This window comes from Clupea harengus, chromosome 17 (assembly GCF_900700415.2).
Source record: "Clupea harengus chromosome 17, Ch_v2.0.2, whole genome shotgun sequence".
Classification (NCBI taxonomy): domain Eukaryota; kingdom Metazoa; phylum Chordata; class Actinopteri; order Clupeiformes; family Clupeidae; genus Clupea; species Clupea harengus.
The window spans coordinates 5,605,567-5,624,549 of record NC_045168.1 but is presented as its reverse complement, the minus strand read 5'-3'; the positions used below and the strand labels follow the sequence as shown (position 1 = coordinate 5,624,549).

The following is an 18,983-nucleotide window of genomic DNA, read 5'->3' as shown; positions in this document are numbered from 1 at the left end:
CAGCCGCCATAAATACATTTACAAGCATTTACCAGGTTATATAAAAAACACATGAAATCACAGGAATGCATATATATATATATACTCTATTACACACCTAGTTTATTCATCAACCCTTTCTTTTTTTGCCTAAAATTATTTGACAATTACCTCTTGTCCACTCTTAAATGCAAGAGCCTGAAGCACGTTCAAATCAGACAGCCGGTCCAAGTGACTTGGCCGTGAGGAAAGTGCAAAATGTCAAATAAAATGTCCCAAAACCACATGTTTTGACGTCGTCAAGGTAACGTGATCACAACGTGGTGTCCCATTCTTATTTCCTGTTCCTATTCCTATTTCTAGTCTATTAAGTCTGTGAGGCTTTAGGCCTTAGGACATTGGGATTGGGCCATTGACAATCGCACACTGTCGAGTTATTTAGCAAAAATGACTCGCAGGTGTGAAGAGGGAAATAAGGGGGACTGTGATTAGTGCACTTAGTGCAGTCTGGGGGCCTCTTCCGGCTTTTGTACCTTAGGTCTCCAGTCGTGAGAGAGAGCTTCTATGGGAGAAGGGAGCACACAGCAGCAGTAGAGTGACCAGGACGTGATAGCTGGACCGTGTACTGTAGAGTGACCAGGACGTGATAGCTGGACCATGTACTGTGTAGAGTGACCAGGCGTGGGGTTGGCCGAGCTGTGGGCGGTCATGTGGGCTTCAGTCTTCTGTTGTCGGGATTTTCTTGTTTATTGTAGTGCTGTCAGTTTAACGCGTTATTAACGGCGTTAACGCAAACCCATTTTAACGCCGTTAATTTTTTTATTTTTTTTAATTTTTTTATGAACGTTCTTTTTGGCCTCGCAAACTGTGTAGTAGGCTAACGTTGCGGTTTGAGTGAATGGTGAGTGCGATACGGCGAAATGGATGATAAAAAGCTTCTGAATGGAAAGTTGACTTTTAAAAGTTGTGTTGTGCAATAGAAGCGAGCTTCACTGTTGTCTGAAAATGTCAACAGGCAGCTGGCTGACAGCAAAGAAGTAGTAGGCTTACCTTTTATTGGTAACCTAACTGTTACGGTTCATTGTTTCTGAAATAAGAGGCCTGACTGCTATGTTCCCAGCAAACTCCCAGCAAAGTCCTTGTTTACCTGAAATGTGCACTTTATAATTTTATTTTGTACCGCCCTGTTTGGCAATGTTGGTTTTCAATAAAACAAAACATTTGCTTAAAGCAAGCCAATCCACTTTTCCATGTTGATAAGGGCATTAAAATACAAATAAAATGATGGAAAAAATAAATAAACGAAGGGACATTTAGAATAGATACAAATTTGAGATTAATCGCGATTAATTTTGAGTTAACTATGACATAAATGCGATTAATCACGATTAAATATTTTAATCGTTTGACAGCACTAGTTTATTGACGTTGGTTGGTCCCTTAAGCTAGAGAGCAGGTAGAGTGAGAAGAGCTATGCCTGAACACTGTCTAGTAACTATTACTCCTGCCTCCAGTTGGCCCGTGTTTCTGTGTTTTTGCCTGGAGCTTAAGAGGTGGGTGCCTATAGCCGAGGGGGAGAGCTGCCGGCACGCACGCCTCACCATCCCTGTCTGCAGGCTCATCTGAGTGGGAATGGCATACACAAAGTCAATTTCTATTTTCATTCAATCTATTTTTTTTATCTAACAATGGATATATATTGTGTATTTATCTTACCTACCTGAGAGAGAGAAAGAGCGAGAGAGAGAGAGTCTTTCTCATGAGTACCTCAATATTATCGAGAGGAATCAGGCGAGCCTTGAGCTGGCTCAAGAACGACTTTTCCAGTTTGTACGATCACAGCAAGGCAATTTCCAGACCCACTTTAACATTTGGTTATTTACAGAAAATAAAAGTTTTCATATGTCTATGGATGAATTTTTCACCTTGTTCGGTGCAAAAATGTAACTGAAGTACGTGGTGAAATCACCTGGGAGGAGAAAAGTTGACAGCATGAACAACACACACACACACACACACACACACACACACACACACACACACACACACTCACACACACACAGAATGTTGCGGACTGCGCTCTGAATGCTGCGTGTGTGCCATCACTGAATGGATGAATGACAAACTGGTTCCTGTTCTTGCCCACAGCAGGAACACACATACAAAGGCGGGTGACGACAGATCCTCAAATAAAGAGTGCAACCCTAATCGTTATGTACACAGTCCTGACCTCACTCTGTCAATATGTCAGCCCATCCACTCAGACGGATCACCGGCACACTCCTCCCACAGCCTACACCACCCCTGATCAATAACTACACCAGGCATGTCATCTGCTTACAGTCAGAGATTTGACCTTTGTCCTTTGTCACCACTGACCTTGCCATACACTTTTTTACCGTATACAGTATTTTACAAGGCCGTGTTATACTAGATTATGATGGACACCATTGAATGTCACAGGTTACTTGGAGCAACAGGGGCCTGCACACAGGTTGCGTTTCACAGAGGACTAGTTGCACACAATTCCTAAACTCAATGAAAGAATTTTCTGTGTGAACTCTGTGTATACAGACACTGGTTTATTAAGTAATTGTTGATACTAAATAATCACTTTAGTGAGATGAAAGTTTGAATTTGTTTATTCCATGCAAACGTTTGAAAAGACGAACACTTTGGATTCACATTTCCCAATGTGATTTATTTGGTGACAACACAGACGGTGTGCTGTGCCTTTATCATTGGATTACATATCCGTAATTTTTATCAACAGCCAGATAACATTGCCGACATGCTTTGAGGGGCCAAACTGCCACTAAAACACAACATTGCTGAAGAAGATAATCCATCTCTGTCACAATATTTCCATTTCTTTTTTATTCACTTAGAAGACCTACGGTACAAGTAAGGTGTGCATTTTATCAGTATGGGTGCTGCCTTGGACCATCATTCACAAAGACATTCAAATCAATATTTACCCACCACCCTCTTTGTGGTGTTTGAAAAGACACATTTAATGATGGCGGTAACACCTACCTTTGTGTTCGTTATTGAAGTGACTGAAGTAAATTGGACATGGGATGGTGACAACTTCTCCCAACTTGGCTGTTGGCCAGCAGGCTAACATTTCCCACGTTCCTTGACACCCTGACCCAAGGAGAAAAGCTGATTAATGGGGGAAGTCACATGCCTTAAACCATGCCATAAAATCCTATGAGAAGCATACTGAAACCTATACATTAGCTATTCACATGACCAACCACATTTGAATCATCTTGTCACTTCATTCAAACTAGAAAACTGTTTTGTTCCATATAACAATGTAACAAGAAAGTAAAGGCTGAGTTGTGTCAAACTCTTAGCCTATATTTAAAAGGCTAGCTTGGTTGCTTTAGTAGCAAGAAGCAGTTAATAACTATGTTGAAAAATGGAATGGCTTGCCAGTCAGATGGTTGAAAAGACGCAACCCAGGAATGGAAGGCTCTTTCAAGAGCAAAACATTTCCTGACGACGATTTAAATATAGCAACAGACATGACAGGCCTGTGATATTTTTGTTCAATCTCTATGAGTGTGCCAAGTGAGAATACATGATGTTACCATGTTTGCAATTTTATAATGCAATAAACACAATTATATTAATATTATAATCTAAATATCATATCATAAGACTGGTGGGATCAGGGCAGTTTAACTAAAGGCTGCATCCATCAGTAGAAAACATTGTGGTAGCTGTAGCTTCTCATCTATTGATTCAGGACCCAGGAATGCATAAATACTCTTCATACCGGCTTGGTTGAGTTGTGACGTGTTTTATTAACAGTTAACTTAATAATCAGTTAACTTCTGATATTTGCACACCTATGAAGTAGTTCAAGCTTTCCAACCGTATTACACTTAGCATATCATAGCATATCAATTCCCTAAATTCGTTGTGAAGTTTACATTAACTGTTGCTTGGTGACAGAGTTACAAATTAGTGGACTGACGGAAGTACTGCTATACAAACATCGTCCATTATCCCTTACTTAACAAGCTTCATAGTCACTACCATAGAAAGCATCTGGCTCTAGACTGCTGATAACCATGGACCATACATGAAGTTTGATTCCCACTTCATACTGTTTAAGTGCATTACTTAGGCTGCAATTAGTATGTCAATTGAAGCAATGGGGGACTCATTTGTGGGGGCACTAGGTTATGGTAGGCTTTGAAATTAAAGCATGCTTATAGCTCAAGGGGATCTGGACAAATCTTTTTCATTCTGTTCCAGCGATAGTCCTAGTCTAAAATTAACGTGTGAATCATTTTCCCATTAACAAATGCTACGCAGCTATTCAGTCTCTCGTTCACTCTTTCCAGTGTCGGGTAGCATAAGAACCTTGATGTTGCGTCAAGGACTGGATTCGCTATTTTTCTATTTTACTTCTGGCTGCTATTATGACCAATTCAATAGTGTTGACTTAATCCATTAATGCCATGTCAATTCCAGCCTCAAAGAAATGTATGAAAAAAAAAAAACGTATATGCGTGGGCGTGAGCAACTACTAGATCTGTGAGGGTTTCGTTTCTCTTACTCTTCACGTCTTCAATGGGGGGAACGCTGGGAGATCAGTGGTTGTATAAGAGTCATCATCCCTGTGACATAAAGACCCAAGGTGTGTTTGTACAGTTAACACTTATGTGCAAGTGAACGGGATATGGACACCTCTGAATCCCAGAGGGAAAATGTGAGAGATGTGATGATGGCAGCAGCGCCTGAGTGCTGGCGGCAGGAAGAGCTCTCGTGGGAGTGTGGAGAGAGTAAGAGTGCAAACCCCAGAGCAACAGAGGGGAGAGCTGGGGCCAGCCTCTGAACAGATTACACTCGACTCCAGGCAGACCCTGGCCAATGACACCCACCAGTAGGTTTTTCCACCTAGGAGCCCCTTTAAGGCAAAACATCTCCTGACAATTTTAATATATGACCAGGCAAGACAGTCCTGTGACATCTTTGTTAGATCTCTATGAGTGTGCCAATTGAGAGTACAAGAGTACGTTTTAGAATGCAATAAAGGCTATTAAATGATTTAGATTATCAAATTATCGTATGATAAGATGAGTGACTCAAAACCTTATACAACTGAATATCATTCTTCTTCATCAGTGGAGTTTAACTATAGGCTGCTCCCATCAGTGGCCGTGTGACAGCTGTAACTTCTCATCTCTTGGCTCATCTCCTGATATCTGCTAAGGAGGCTAGTTGTGATTCCAGTCACAAATGTCAGGTCCAACAGATGGGGCGCACGTAATCCTCTGTCTTTTTGATGTGTGGAGGGACCCCCTGTTGACTGCCCTAGGAAGGCACCCCTGGAGTCTGTGGAGGATATTCCAAATGTGAGACCCCATGCTGCGTCAATTTGATCTTATCTGAGTTTTCAGATGTAGTGGGAAACACCGGTAGATAGGAAGGGCATAATTGAAATGCTTCGGTTGATACTCTGGTTGCCACATTTCTTTTGCTTTCATCTACATGTATTTTTGTAACTCTTATTTCAATTTCAGAAGGGTAAAGAGATAGTTCTGCAAGTCTGTCTAAGGTTTAGCCGTAGTATTGTGTCCTTGAGGCAAAGCTGCTGAATGGATTAGTTTGTGAGAAGTTGTGAGTCATTCAAAGCACTGTTGTACTCTAAGTCGGAACAATATGCTGAGGCAAATTTGCGCCCTTCACATCGTCAAACAAGTGAGTGAGCTGCCTGCCTGTGGACCTAACAAATGCTATTCAAACCCACTCCTCTTTCATTCGACCGCTGTGACCGATTTGACTTTGAAAGCATCCTTCCACATCGAAAGAATTGCCTGTGCCTCGGTGATGGCCAAAGCAGCGGCCTATCAAAAGGATGATTCACTCCGAATATCCTATTTAATGCCCCGATGGTGTTTCTGTACAATCATTTGCACAAGCATTCAACTCTGGGACCCCGAGGCCCAGAAGGGAAGCTGTGCAACAAGACATATTTCTTCCCTCACCATCTTGGTTATATTCCGAGGCAAAGGTCAGAAATCCTTTGTCACTAATGCTATCGGTTTTCCTTCATGTCCGATTACAAGGCAGGCAGTGTGTATACAGAGTTGCCATTTTACATCCAGTGACTCAAACTCTCCCCTGACAAACTGTAAAAGTCATGGGTATAAAACCCAGCATTGCATAAGAGGGGGAAGAAGAAATGTACGGGATGGAGAAATAGTGGGATTAAATGGAAGAAAGTGTGAAAGTTTTGCCCTTAACCGCAAAATCCCTGAAAATAAACACTACAGTGTCTAACATTTGAGCACACTTTCCAAAGTCGTTCATTAATCTAACAAGATGGTTCACACTGGACCTTTGTTATGGGAAAAAACAATTCCTATTGGTGCGTTTATCTTGGCCATCAGTGCAGGAAAAGGCTGCCTAGTGTGTCTTTAAGATGGATAGGTGAGCATGGACAGCATGCATGGTTGGAGTTCTGAATGTTACCTGATGTGACATTTTCAGCCGCTCTGATCTCACAGTGCTCTCGTTCCTGCGCAATTTCATTTATAATATCGCACATCTGCACGCAGTACGCCTGTGGAAATAGGAGAGAGAAAGAGAGAGAGGAGAGAGGGAGAGAATAGAGAGAGGGGCAAAATATAGAGTAGAGAGAGAGAGAAGACAGAGAGAGGGAGGGAACAGGGAATAGAGAGAGAGAGAAGACAGAGAGAGGGAGCAGATAGAGAATAGAGAGAGAGAGAGCGATAGAAAGTGAGAGACAAATTAAATAGAAAAAAGACAGAAAGAGGAGAGAGAGAGACAGAAATTGAAGAGAGTTCAGTGACATCACAACCAAAAAATGCATTTCCATCTGAGCATCTTGACCTTCACGGCACATCCGTGATTCCTTACACTGTTATGACATTCTTTACATAACATTGCATTTCACATTACCCAGCCCAGCCCAAATGTCTCTCGAAGACGCTTGAGCAGCGAGGACAAGTGGACAAGAAAAGAGGCCACTCTCCCCTGCTGGCTATGGAGGACAAAGCCCACCCGTGCCTGGGTCTTGGGGGGGATCACAGACATGGAGAAGGGGGCTGCTGAGTAAGAGCGGGAATTGCTCAGCGTCGTCAACCAGCCACGACAAACCTGAGCTGACAGTCACCGGCAGAGCAGCCGTGGGTCAGTGAGAGCCATACGCGGCGGCCGAGGACAAGCGACTCGAGAAGGTCATGGAAGATGAGAAGCAGGCAGCGCGGGGTGGGTGGGGTTGGAGAGGTTTGGGAGGCTATGGATCTCTAGGGGAAACAGGTGTGCTTACAGGGGGGAGATTCAGCTTTTTATATCCTGGGAAAGGAGAAGGGTTTAGACCCCCTCCCCCCCATAAGGGTTTTTTGTTCTGGATCGGACACACTTTGTTCCAGTTTGACACTCAAGGGAAACAAACACACACACACACACACAAACACACACACACACACACACTTCTATCTGCACATGCCTGAGTTGCATTGTTGAGTTGGATATTACATGATATTATATGAGCAGATATTACAACTTCACTTTTAAAATTCTGCTCTTTGCCAAGAGCGTTTTACCTTCCCTGCACTGCTGTACCCTTGCTGTAAGGCAGATTTAAACTTTAAAGGCTGTTCATGGTGACACTGTATAACATGCCTCACAACTAACGAGGGCTAACAATTGAGATGACAAATTATTTCAAGGGGTCTTTGCCAAAGTGGTGATAATCTCACGTCAGCATCGATGTGGAAATCTCAAGGGATGTCCACATCTTTCAAGATTTGTTTTTTGTTCTTTTGTGTATAATCCCCTTAACAAGTATTACTGTAAGGCTGTTTTTACAGAAAGTAGAACTTGATATCAATCCTCTTCAGAGTAAGTCTGTGAAAACAGTGGGAAGTAAAAACCGTCTGGGAAAGAAAGTTGAAGACACAACCTCAGTCAGGTCCCAGCAGTGATGGCATGATTAGGGGGAGGATGGACAAAAAAAACAGTGTCCGCCATAAACCTCCTGGTGCCTCATTGTCCGTGCTCCCAGCTTTTATTTACATAACTTACTTTATAGAGACATTTAGAGAGAAGGTTCACAGCTGGCTGGCAGTTATCTGTGTGTGTGTGTGTGTGTGTGTGTGTGTGTGTGTGTGTGTGTGTGTGTGTGTGTGTGTGTGTCTATGTGTGTGTGTGTGTGTGTGTGTGTGTGTGTGTGTGTGTGTGTGTGTGTGTGTGTGTGTTCTTTTCTTTACCGCTGCCATAAACACTAAGGGCTCATCTCGGTACACTCAGCTGCCAGTCTCCGATCTCACGTTGCCTCTGTGTGCGGGATGAGCCCATCAGTGAAGATGGTAGGGGAGGAAGATGGTAGAGGAGGAAGAGCAGATCTTCCTCTGGCATGAGGTGCACCCATGCTTCCAATGTGAAGAACTGGTGGTGGTGGAGGAGGAGAAAAAAAAGGAGAGGTAGGAAAGTCTTCCCCTCACGCCCCCCAACGCAACATGGCTCCAGCTGGGTGTAAGAATGCCATCATTACTGGTCCACGACCTTGCTGAGCAGCTGAGGCATGCACAGCATCAAAATGGACGACGTGACAAGACAGAAGGTGATTTAGTACGCTGTGCAGTGTGCCCGAGTACCTGCTGTGGCACTCCCTGTTAATGACATTTATGTTGGTGGCATGTTGTCACCACATCTACAGTACATCGTGCAAGTGCATAACTCCCACTGGTACATATAAGTGATGCTGTAATGAATGCAGTTAATGATGGCATAATGACCTGTCATGTCTTATGACAAATTAGGAGACACGGTTGTGGTCAGACAGCTATTAGGCTAAGATCTCTATCTCGCCTTGATGTTTAGTCTATTCATAGCACACGCAGAGAGGCTTAGAGAAGAAACTGCTCCTGGGATTGACCACCCTGTTAGATGGACTAAAGAGAAGGATCTGGAATATGAATACTGGAATATGACCTGGAATATGAATACTGGAATATGACCTGGAATATGAATACTGGAATATGACCTGGAAAGGCTCAGGTCCTCATCTGACTCAGATTTGCCAGATCAGGGCCAGAGTTAGTTTTTATCTGGGTTGTGAACTCAGGCAGCAGCGGCAAAGTTATTCAGGGGCTTGAGCACACCTGACTTACTACAGCATTAAAGTACAGGAGTTGAATATTGAAGAAAATAATTTGACTATCGAAGTAACAGGGGAAATCCAGAGTGTTATTTAATAGAGTATCACCAGTTAATTCAGTAAGCTGGTGTCTTTGTTTGTTGCTAATGTCAGGACAAGGATAGAATGCATTATTCCATGCCTATTTGTATTCATGTGGTCAAATCATCCACAAGCATGCACACACACAAACTCAAGCGTGCACACACACAAACTCAAATACACACACACACGCACGCACACAGAGAAAAAGAGAGAGAGGGAGGCTTAAGGCAAACAGACATATCATGGCATTTTGTTTCACTTGTCGTTCACTAAAATGCAAATTCACAGTGAAATTACACAAATCATTTCCTCAAACTCGGATATTCAAACTGCAGAAGCAGGAGACAGGTAGCTCTCCGACAATATCCAAATTTGCTTTTGCCCAGAATAGGTAATAGGATTGGTTCTACACGGTCTTATTTAGATGTTATTCAGAGGTGGATCATGCTTATGTTATCACAGGCCTGATAACTAAAAGCGTATTTCCTTTAATAATATTACAGAGCTAGAGTCTTGCTTAGACTATATATTTAAAATCTTGTTATCTAATGACCTTTGATGTGTCTTTGACCACCACACTGCCAAAACCCTTAACCATAACCTTTGATACTGCGCCAAAGCTTTGTGCAGAGGTAAGAGATACAACTAACATGCCAAACATCATAAATTCATCGTTACATCACATGTTTGGTCCGACATCCAATTCATATCCATGTTAACATGACAAAAATGGTGCCAGCACAATACTCTCAAAATCATGCCCACGGGAAATAGTGTAGGTCTGTCATTAGAGGCCTGAATATCAGGTTGCCTTATACAAAGAGAGTCTTAGGACTCTGTGTGGTTCTCAGTATTTAGTTCCTGGGCCATCACTCATTCTAAATCCCTGTCGGCCCAAGGATTTGCACAAGAATTCATGGACCTAATTTATGGCTCAAAACTATTCATCAACACAGACCGCCGCAGCCTCCCCAGATGAAGTATTGCCACTGCAAATGACACATCAACCCACGCAAAAGGTGATCTATCTGCAAATACACAAAGTGGGTGGGAAGGCCCTCCTCGCCTTAATCATTTAGGGACTTTGGGATACTGCTCACCTTTAAATACAAAAGCTGCCATGTGTGCAGGCATTCAATTCCCCTCAGTGTTTTGTGTGAGACACTTTACTCAAAACAAAAACAAAATAAAACAAAAAAACGAACGAAAAAACCCTTTGGACCCATGTTGAAATGGAAGAGCGCAGACATAAACACACTTGTCGGCCTAGCTGCACATCTGAAGGATGGCGGAGACAGATGAGCCAGTGATTACCCCCGTAATCCAGCCAACTCTCACGAGCAAAACGCACAGGCCCCTGGGATATAAGCGAGAGGACTGGATTCAGCCTCACACGCCAAGACACCGAGCCGTCAAGAGGGAAAACACCGACAACAAAAATAAATAAACAAATACAAATATTAAAAAGTAAATTAATAAGTAGATTTAAAATCTGGCAAGTTGTCAAAGTCAGATTCACCTAATACGCATCAACGGTGACGAATAGATACCTGGAGGGCAGGAGGCTTTCTGGTGACAGCTGTGACTGAGCTGGGATGGCGGAGTAAAGCGTGAAAGGCCTGGATGGCCTCTCACTCTCGTTTTGGAAGACAATTTTTTCCCCCCACCTACCTCACCCTCTCAGACAGGCGTGAAAACGATGAAACCTAACGCAGCTCTCCTCTCCTCGCAGGAGGGAACATTGCTTTGGGGCAAAAGCTTTAAAAGCTTCTTTGAAAAGCCTAAAGCTCCCATCTTGAGCCGGTGGCATGATGTTAACTACAGAACTCGCCTGTCTCACTTAGGGACGATTGATCACACTTACTGAAAGCACACTTTCAACACCCCACCTCACCCCCGTCTGCGGAGACAGTACAGTGTCAAAAAATTAACCCACGGCTTCATTTTTAATTACTACCCATCGTCAATTAGGGTCCAGGCCTTTTCCTCACCTTCCCAGGGACCAGGCTGAAGAGGCGGAGAGATAAGGAGGTCGAGTGGTTCCACAAATGTATTTCTCTATATGTTTATTTATTTCTGTCAGTGTCTCATTTTGGACGTTTAAGAACTTTTAAAAAAAGAAATACGTTTTTATCTAACATTTAACAATTTTAGTTTTTTGGGGAGAGCTCTGACATGATATACCACTCCCTGCATGCTAATGTTTTGTTTACTGTTTTGTGTTTAATTTGGTGCACTTGGCCTGAATAAACTTCAGACTGTGAGAGAGCCTTGCTCCACATTGTGCTAGTTACAGTATTTCATGTAAAAATAGCTACAGCACTTAGCTAAATATATGTCAATAACTGGCCACAACATGCTAAGCGTGATATGATGTATTACTAATGTTGTATGTAAACATGAAAATAACCCTCTGTAATCAGTGGACCAATTAACATGCTAAGAATAGAACACCCAATGAGAGGAAATTGCTGCTAAAAATAAATGTCAGTGAGAAGCTCAATGCACTCACAAGGAAACCCAAATGATACCAAAATGTGCAAGAGGAAATTACCCATAAAAAAAAATAAAAAAAAACCTTTGGGTGGAGGCAGTGCAGACAGACTCTATCATCAGGTTAACCTTATGCATGCAAAATGACCATGCAGGGCCGCAGGGAAATTGGTCTCTATGAAAAATGGCTTCAGATTTGGTCTCAGTTTGACATGAGGCGAGTGGGGGGTGGGGGGTGGGGGGGTATGATGGAGCTGTACTTCTCAGTGACGTGATGAATACTGAGATGATCTTCTCAGGTGTAGGCAGCCTCTAGAGTTGGCAGATGAGCTGAGGACAGCTGTCAGGAGGCCGCCAGCCACAGACATCAAGGTCAAGTTATCAGTGGAAACACGACTGGGTATCTTCTCCCGCGCTCTGACGAGTTAGAAGTGTTGGGGTCAGTCGTGACGGTCCTTTCAGCAAGCTCAAGAGCTCAACACAAGGGCTTATGTGGTGACTGCTTATTAACCGTTGGAATGTAGACAGGTTACTGAAAAGGAAATTTACTCTTTAGCCTCTGAATCTCAAAGTAGCATTGCCTAGCGCTTACTCTGGGCCTGGGGGTGCATTCAAAACTGGGTGTGTAACAGGACAGCGAGGCATTCAGGACAGAAGGGCCATTCGAAACTGATTGTACTCTCCTGTCTGGTAAGATGACTTAAAACTTCCCCCGGAAAGGTCGTTTTTGAAGGCAGCATCGATGAAGCTTCAATGCTGCCCATTACCCATGATTCTGTGTGGCAGCTCCCTCCAGCAACTGCAAATTCTAAACAAAAATGGCAGACCAAACTCCGATGATGGTCGTGTTTTGTATGTAAATGTAATGTTTTTGCTGTTTTCTCACCTGTCTGTCACTGAGCCCTGAGAACCAACTGTCTGGACTAATAACAGTACCTCATTTTTCAACAGGAAGGCAGGGATATAATTAGTCCACCAAGAAGGAGCAGAGTAAGGATGCTGCAGACAACCGCACAGACACACACACAGGTGGTGGATGATTAGATCCCCCTAAAAAAGTTTCTGCGTTACGGGTCCCCCAAGAGAGGAACGCGGAGGGTGGGTCATTTTTCAGTGTTATTTGCCAAGAGAAATGGCCCTGTTCTGTGATGAGTCATGGAGCCTGGTATTACCATCCAGCAGCTGCACACCTGTGCTATGCAGGACAGACTTACCACAGTCACAGTGGCGGGCTAGGCACAGTCGACCTCCCCAAAGAACGAAACAGCCAAGCCCTGATCGTGTGCTTTTTGCTGGGTTGTTCCTGGCAAAAAACGCTCACCCTTAATGTCACACGACACATTGTCACATCCCATAACCACAACCACATCACCCCTTCCCAGATTTAGATGTAGCAAGCAGCGTTTGTATTTTCAGAAAATGTTACTTTGACTCCACATAGCAGTTTGGTGCTATCAAGCATTCAGATGGTTCTGGTGCCCTGTCATTCCCCTGTGCATTTGGCCCAGGCTCCAGCATGATAGGGAGAGCTGTGGCTTCCTGACACAGCCCACTCAGCATATGTGTTGCTACATTATTCTGTTATTTTATTCCGACATGATGATATAGAATGTAAATGCGCTTATCATAACTGAAAACTTGGAAACTAATCAAGAAAGGGAAGACAACGGCAGACCTTTTGCAGGACTGCTGTTAGCAGGGAGAGACTGGACAAGCTTAAACATCTGCGGCATGCAAAACATTTTCAGTTTTTTAGATGAGAAGCAGAGTTGGATGCATATTTCACAGGCCTGTTGCAAACACTTGGAAAATAATGACCACCCCCACAACCATCAACCACTTCCTCTGTCCTCTGTCTGCTCTTCGTCACACAAATATCACTGACATCTCACTTGTGGTGTGCACATTTGAGCACTTTGGCGGGCCTCTGCGGCCCCCAAGAATATTGAGGCTGCATCCCGCCATACATCACAAAACATGTCAGGGTTTGTTATGGTGAAACGGGCCGCGCATGGCGGGAGCACGCTACAGATGTTTGAGTGTTCCAAACGCAGCTGTTTAAAAGTCTTTCACACAAATGCCTCTGATAGCCACTGAGTTATGTCAACACAAAAAAGGGGGTGGGGGGCTTAGGAGTCTGTGCCAGTCAGTTTGCTGGGAGAGATGGTCTGACAACCTCAGCCAACACCATCAACAAACATTTCAACCTTCTGTTCAAAAATGGAATTTTCCGGATGGATGTACAGTTTGGAAAGGAGGGTAAGTCTGCAGATAAATACCGCTAATCTGGCACACCTAGAGGCACTCCTGTTGTCCTGTTCTGTTTTGTTCTACTTTATATAACAATCCACATGGTTCACATACATTTTTCATTTTATGGAGATTAGTATGTGTTTTCTATGGCTTAGCCCCCTCTAGAATGTAAATAGAGGATAGAGGAACCTCGATGAGAGGAGGTTGCTGGCCCTACTTCACACTGTACTTACACAATTAGAAAACACCACGAAATGCTGCCTTTCAGCAGGGTGAGTTACGGTTTGATCCAACTACTGCAGTGCAATATTAGCAGTGACTTCGTCTGGAGGCAGAACTCTTGAAGAACATTGTCATGGTACTTCAACAATGGAAGGCATGCCAAAGGAAAACCTTTTAATCTAGAGGCCACTCGATAACATAAGCTGCGAGCACAAGCACACAAACACAAACTTCTACGATAACATGTCTTCACACTGAGGATAGTTAAATATCTGATGTCCAACAAAAGGTTACTGATATCTCATGCTCCAACAAAAGATTATTCACCATACCATATATATATCTAAGATGAGAAAATTATGTAATGTGCCTCAAATTCAACATACTGTTGTTTTCTGTTATGAGTGAGATCTATGAGGTCAGAGTTCAAAAGGTCATAATATAGCACCAAGTGGGAACAAGTGCTTTTCAATCCAGCCATCTCGAATGTATAATTTAAGTGGCCTAAATACATATTGAATGCTGCATAAAATCACCAAACCAGCTTGAAAAATGTCTAATTCATAAAAATGTATCAGTAGCCCAAGGTCTTGGGCATAGTTTTTTTCACAACTTGAGCTACCTGACTGGCTGTATTCTGGTCACGTCCATGCCCTGTTGAATCCTAGATCACCTTGAATGGACAGCTCCTACTGTGTGAAATTCTTACTACATTAGATTCAAGTAAACTCTCTGAGATGTGTCCATAAATTAAATGTGCATAAATGCACATACATTAGTGGTGCCTCAAGGTATGCCCAGGGCGCCATACAAAACAAAAGCCGCCACTGACATACATACACATAAATCCAGTGAGGTCAATGTATATCCTGTGACCTCGAAGATGGGATTTTTCCCCTAAAAAAGGAAAATGCTGTCAGTGGAAAAACCTTGGAAGGCGACGTGAGCCAACGTATTTCTGACTAATTGAGCCACAGCAAGCACAGTATCAATCATTCACTCACTGATGAAGTCCTCCTGTGCCTCATGCCACAGATGTCAAGAATGATCTGGACTCGAGCGGAAATAACAAGGAGAGGGCGAAGGACGTCATGCCATTGCTAACTGCTTTTATTGGTCCACCTTTAGCTGTTTAATCTGTTGTCAGTCTCAAACTCGCCGCAGCGTGTGTTACACACACCATGCCACTCTCTTAAGACATCAACGCAACAAGTATGCCCTCACTGCAAATGCTCGACTCCGACTGCAAACCCATCTAGTCTCATCATCACACTCGATTGTAAATGATGCCTGGGATTGGTAGCATTTGGGTGTCTGAGGGAAATGGCTTCAATCCAGTGAATTTCACAAAATAGTCGCTCGGCTTACTGGGAATAGTACGTTTGTCTCCCCTAGGGACAGAGACTAATGTGCCTTTTATGCCTCACAGATGGATATCGGAGAAGCTTGAGAGGTGTGAAATACTCAAGGCATTAAATATTCCCGAGAGGACATCATGTGCGGTGTGATGGATGGAGTTTAGACAATGCAGATACATCCTGAGGAGGAAGAATAAAAAAAAATACCAGAGGACAGAGAAAACTCTGCACTGCAACAAGTCATGAGAATGAGCCATGAGGGACTGACATTTAATTTGATTCATCTCAATGCATTTCCATCTATGAGACACAGTTTGTGCACGCATATTATATGTGCATAAGATTTGATTCTAATAAGTGGCTGATCTTAACCACACACAAAATAAGTGAAGATTCCTGGAGGAGTGAAGGCACATTTTCTATTCATAATGCATTTATGTGCAGAAAACAGCCCAGTGTGCACCAGCGTGTAACATAGTGAACATTACATAGTCTTTTTCAAACTTTTTACTGTCATCTGGATTGCCTGAGTATTTCAGCGCCATTTCCATATCTCACAGCAGAAAATAGTGTACAGGGAGACTTCAACAAAACGCACGACTTTGCTGACTTATTCAACAGCGTCACGCATTAGGTGAAACATTTAATATGACGTATTTGAGACAACAGAAACATTGATCGTAAGCGCATTTATAGGTAACAATGAGGCGTTCAGGTAGTAGAAGTAATTTCAGCAGACGCAAAACGCCTCTGAAAAACGATGCAGAGTCGTTAAGACGGGTCACTAAACTGCAGCCGGTTATTTCAAGGAGACAACCTGTGCCACTGGTCCTCAGGCTCACTGGTCGAGGTCAAGCATTAGGGTCAGAAATTCTTAACCTCACCTACCCTGACATGCGATCAATTTGTATTACATCAAACAATTTGGAAACGTGTGGCACCTCGTGGAAATTCATGACTCACCAAATGACGCAGACCATAGTCGCAGGTATTCACTGGGGCAATAAATAACGCCGTTATAATCTTTTTGAACAAATACTCAACTGTTTTATGTACCTCCTAGACTAGGAAGTTAATACGGACACACCTATTGGATGCGTTGGTAGTGAACTGCACAACGCTTTCTTACGAACAACCCGATTCAGTGTCTCTATTACTGTGAACTAACCCCAAGAATACATTCAAACATACACTGAAATGCTTTGCAAAAGCAATTCAAGTAATTATGAGCTATATATACTTATTCTATATATACTATATGTACTATAAAACATTGACATCGAACAACCGAGCCATACATCAGGATGAGTTAGTTACTTCAATAACATATCTTTATAGAACCACCACATTTGAAAACGGTGTTCGAATCCTAAAAACACTTTCCTCCAACGATATATTTGATTCATATTCAAATGCAAAGGTCGCGGTGCAAAAAGCTGTGCGCTCTCACGTTATCCTACGAAAGTCTGATAAGACGCAAAGGTACCGAGCGATAAAAGTCCATTAAGTACTGAAATATATCCCAGACAGAAGATCACAGACTGATATTGTACTTACGACAGAGAGTATGCTGCTTAAGGTGGCAACAATTATCATCAGTTTTGAAGCATCCATATCACTGTGATTTCAGGATGAGCGCGCCGCCAACTGTAGACTGAGGGACCATGTAATAGCGTGGCCAAAGTTTCAAGCTATAGTGAGTTGTCGAGCAAGTACTTTTTGAACGTTACATGCAGTCTGTTTTTCTCGTGAGAATCTGCCTTACATCTTCGTGAGCATCAGAAGTTGTGCTCTAAGCGCGTCTCTCACGCGAACGGAGTATGTACCGTTTACCATACCCTCCCCATTCAGAAATCCAGTGGGCATGTTCAAGATGACAGCTTGCTAACCAATCACTTCGCTCCATAGTGCGCACTCATCTCCAAATTAGTGCGTAGAGTTGGGAATACATTAAAGGTTAGTAGGTTTATGCATTGTAAGTTTATTCTCAGTTCGTCGTTCACTTTTACTCTTAGAAAATTAACTCTTACTGCTATGGTCTTACTGCTATGTTTTCATAATGTCGAATCCGTCATAGTAAGCAGTCTATTTTATTAACTTTACTTGTTTGTTTCTTTTGGGCTTTTTGGAGTTTGAAGTCGGGGAAGACCAAGTTAAATGAAGCAAACAGTGAGATAGGGGACTGCGCAGCAGCTTCGCTAGGCCTAAGCTTTAGCCCCCCCCCCACAAAAAAAAATAGTGTCTAGCCAGCATATCAGTATATTTAAGATATCAGTTATCACCGTCGTTCAAATCAGTGATTGCACCATTGCGTTTCCAATAATAATACCGGCTAAGCGCAAGGAATAATGAGAAGGCTAGTGTCGCCATTTGTCTGTGCAAAACAATGACTGTAAATGACATGTTATTAACAGTCATTGGTGTAACACGCTCTGCAATACGCTCTGCAATAAGTATTAACTCTTACTGCTATGGTTTAGCATAGTCTGCTTATAATGGATAGCATCACCTAACGGCAAACCTCTGTGTAATCACAACATTTCAACGTTATCCTTCTGTCTAATAAATACTTCAAGTATAAATGCCTACCTAATTACCACATGTTCAGTTTTTCCATTCCGCTGTCATTTCGGTTGATAATAAGTTATGTCTTTAAACAATGTTGCATGCATGAAGATGAGTTCAAGTAGTCTACAGTTTACATGATTCTTATAAGTTCAAGAATTAATCAGAATAATGCTAGATCGCTTCGGTTACTTTGTTATTGTCTCTCCAGTATTTTTGCTTAACCGGGTCATTGGCATTAGTTTGTTGTTTTAAACATCCTTTATAACGTAAATCCTCCAGTTTCTCTATGGTTAGTTGGCTATAAGAAAACTCTTCATTGGAAGCAGCAAGACTAAATAAAACATAAATAGGCTTAACGTCCTTGTAACGTGATGCTCTTACAGTATATTGGTCTCTAAATTTACTGCATCCATGATTTGATATTCCAGAGAAAAATATGGAAGATTTTTATTTCTCATTTTAGAAGCGTGCGAGGATTTGGCATTTTTCTTCTGGGTAGTGTATAATGCCTCACAAACTAATGTATTCTTTCAGAAAATGAATTTCAGAGATTACATGAAAATACCCAAGGAGAGCATATTGCAGCGTGCAAAGGGGTGGTGCGCTTCTTAATGTTGTATGTGTTGTGTTTCGCCCCATAATGCAGTGTGTGTCTGTGTTGGGGAAAATGTCAGTGTTTTATTCTATGCTTAATGTTCGCTTTTCGAATGTAATGTAATTTAGCATGTGTTTTATTTCTGTTATGCTTTTTGAGTCTGTGTGCTATCGTTAATCGAGTGTGTGATTCTCTGTTGTTAGCATATTTGCACACTCCTACCTAGTGTGTTGTGTCCACGTATTAAACATGTACACATCACACTGAATGTTTTTCTGAAGAT

General features: G+C 42.5%; 1 protein-coding gene across 1 annotated transcript in view; it reads right to left on the bottom strand.

Moving 5' to 3' along the window:
* vipr1b (vasoactive intestinal peptide receptor 1b) overlaps positions 1–17,380 on the bottom strand; it is a 58,869-nt gene extending 41,489 nt beyond the window's left edge. Inside the window, exons 1-3 of the mRNA XM_012816137.3 lie at positions 17,095–17,380; positions 6,475–6,565; positions 3,016–3,126 (exon numbers count right to left, since the gene is read on the bottom strand). Of these exons, the coding sequence (XP_012671591.2) occupies positions 3,016–3,126; positions 6,475–6,565; positions 17,095–17,151 (259 nt within the window). The 5' untranslated portion in view covers positions 17,152–17,380. The remainder of the gene's footprint in view (positions 1–3,015; positions 3,127–6,474; positions 6,566–17,094) is intronic.
* Positions 17,381–18,983: the final 1,603 nt, after the last annotated feature.